Source organism: Echinococcus granulosus (genome assembly GCF_000524195.1).
Source record: "Echinococcus granulosus chromosome Unknown EG_S00135, whole genome shotgun sequence".
Classification (NCBI taxonomy): domain Eukaryota; kingdom Metazoa; phylum Platyhelminthes; class Cestoda; order Cyclophyllidea; family Taeniidae; genus Echinococcus; species Echinococcus granulosus.
In genome coordinates this window covers 1148-3254 of record NW_020170515.1, presented here as the reverse complement: position 1 = coordinate 3254, position 2107 = coordinate 1148, and the positions used below count along the sequence as shown (strand labels likewise).

At 47.6% G+C, this 2107-nt stretch overlaps 1 protein-coding gene across 1 annotated transcript in view; it reads left to right on the top strand. All coding sequences in view use genetic code 11, as the record gives it.

Annotated features, from left to right (window-relative positions):
• Positions 1 to 1811, top strand: part of EGR_09162 (hypothetical protein) — a gene marked incomplete at both ends in the record, with an annotated part of 4742 nt that extends 2931 nt beyond the window's left edge. The window contains 2 exons of the mRNA XM_024498411.1: positions 833 to 1063; positions 1132 to 1811. Of these exons, the coding sequence (XP_024347154.1) occupies positions 833 to 1063; positions 1132 to 1811 (911 nt within the window). The remainder of the gene's footprint in view (positions 1 to 832; positions 1064 to 1131) is intronic.
• Positions 1812 to 2107: the final 296 nt, after the last annotated feature.

Genomic DNA, 2107 nt, shown 5'->3' with positions numbered 1-2107 from the left:
GGTAAGACCTTCTAATTAGCCGTAATTTGCATAACCCACAAGGAAGCCATTGTCTGTGGCGCTTAATTGAATATCACTGGTGAGAGGGGCGTGGGAGTTAAAGGGGGGCTAGACTGTGGTCAGTTTTGATCAAGACAAGCACTCGATGGAGGAGGAGGGGCAGCAGAAAATCAGATATCTTTGTCTTCATAGCACAATCAGTGCATATGGGTATGAAAGCGCGCCATCTCTCAATTCCCTCCCTTCCCTTCCCACTCAAATCAGCAGAAGCACGAAAACAAAACAGAACAATCTCCTACCCTCCCCCTCGCGTTCCCTACCTACCTGCACCCACCCGCTTGTCTCACCACAAAAATTAATAGAAGGGATGGGGATATGGGAGTGAATAGAGCGCTTAACTCCACTTAACGAATCTGATTATCACCCCTGCCTCGCTTCGCTATAAGGAGTGACAGACAAACCTTCAACTGGCGAGCTGAGGAACACTACTGATGCTGCTGCTGCTCCTACCTTATCTGATTGCCTACCTGATGTAGCGGCGACTGGACTGACTCCTATTGTGTGCGCGCGCTCTCGGTCCATGTTGCCCCATAAGCTAATTAACCAACTGCAAGACTCGTCTTAACAACGTTCCATGTAGAAGGCTAATCACGAGGCTTGGAAAGGTCACCATGCTTTCGTGGCTTCTGCCTTTTGTTACTTTCTCTCAACTTCGTTACTATGTAAATACACAGTCACTCATCTTTATCATCACTTTTGCACAGGATGAGTTACTGATCTTGATAGAATTACCACTAAACCATTCAGCGCTTTGCATTTCCCTTCACCACAGAGGAGCTAGCCAGTCTGATCACGAGTTTGAAGAAGATGATTTCCCAGCGTGTGAGCCCCTCACTTGCTAGACTGCTCCAGCAACCTCAACAGGTGGGTGAAAAAAGCGCTGATATCGGAGTAGGCGCTAGCAATGCAGGTGCAGATGCTGAAAAACCCACAAGTAGTGGCGACCTGGAGCAGGCTGGCGCTCTATTCGCACGGGCGAAGTGGCTCACGTCAACCACTCATGGTAACGGGCATTTATTACTGAAATTTATTTAAGTAAAATAGGTTGATGAGTTAAATGCTCCGTTTCAGTGACTCGAGTGGCAGGTCGGATGGACGCTTTCGTGGAGGAGGTGTTAAATTTGGCAAAAACAACTCAGGCAAAGCATCCACTAATAAAGCGGCTGTCAAGCAGTTGCAACAGTACTACTGCTATGGGCGGTGGCAATCGAGAAATCACAACTTCAGTGGCCCCGAAATTCTCCCCAATTGAAGCACCTTTGAACCACTTACCTGCAGAAACGGTGGAAACGAGTTTTACCTACAGCACTCCAAGTGTATATGAGTATACCCAACGTCCCGGCTTTCCAACAGCTCTGGACCTATCGAACATGATTCGTTCTGGTGCCGAACGGTCTGCTGACTACCACCAAGCAAACTACGACTGTGTTAGACAAGCTGAGTGGAGTGATTACAGTACAATAGGAATGTACAACGCGGTATCCATGGGCAATGATGCCATTTACGATACCACTGCTTATATCACTGCCTATCATCCTCAAGTGGGGACTACTTCCGCTCAGGAATTTCCAGCCACATATCCACCACAATTCTACGATGCAATGGGCACACAGAATATGACTGGATATCAGAGTCTACAGCAGGCATCTGGAAAGGTGGTCGGCGGTGAGATCTCCGTTTCAGCGGATGTTCCAAATGCGGACAACGGCATTGCTGTTAACTGTCCACAACGCCTGTCCGTTATCACGTAGACGGTAAGCCCTCTAAAGTTAACACGCAACTACTTATTTAATTGAAGTAAATCTAGTTAAGTGTTTCCATTTTAGGTCACAAATACAGGAATGGGAGGTCAAAATCAGCCAATCACTACATCTATCTCTACTACTTCCTGCTCTTACCTGTCGCTCTCCCTCTCCTCTCCCACTTTGTCCACTGGTCTTTCATCGATTGGGAAGGAGAGGTGGTTCCCTTGCCCACTTCCAGCACCATCACTTGCCCCCAAATGACCTGATGCATTTACAGCCACATCATCATCACCATCAGTAGT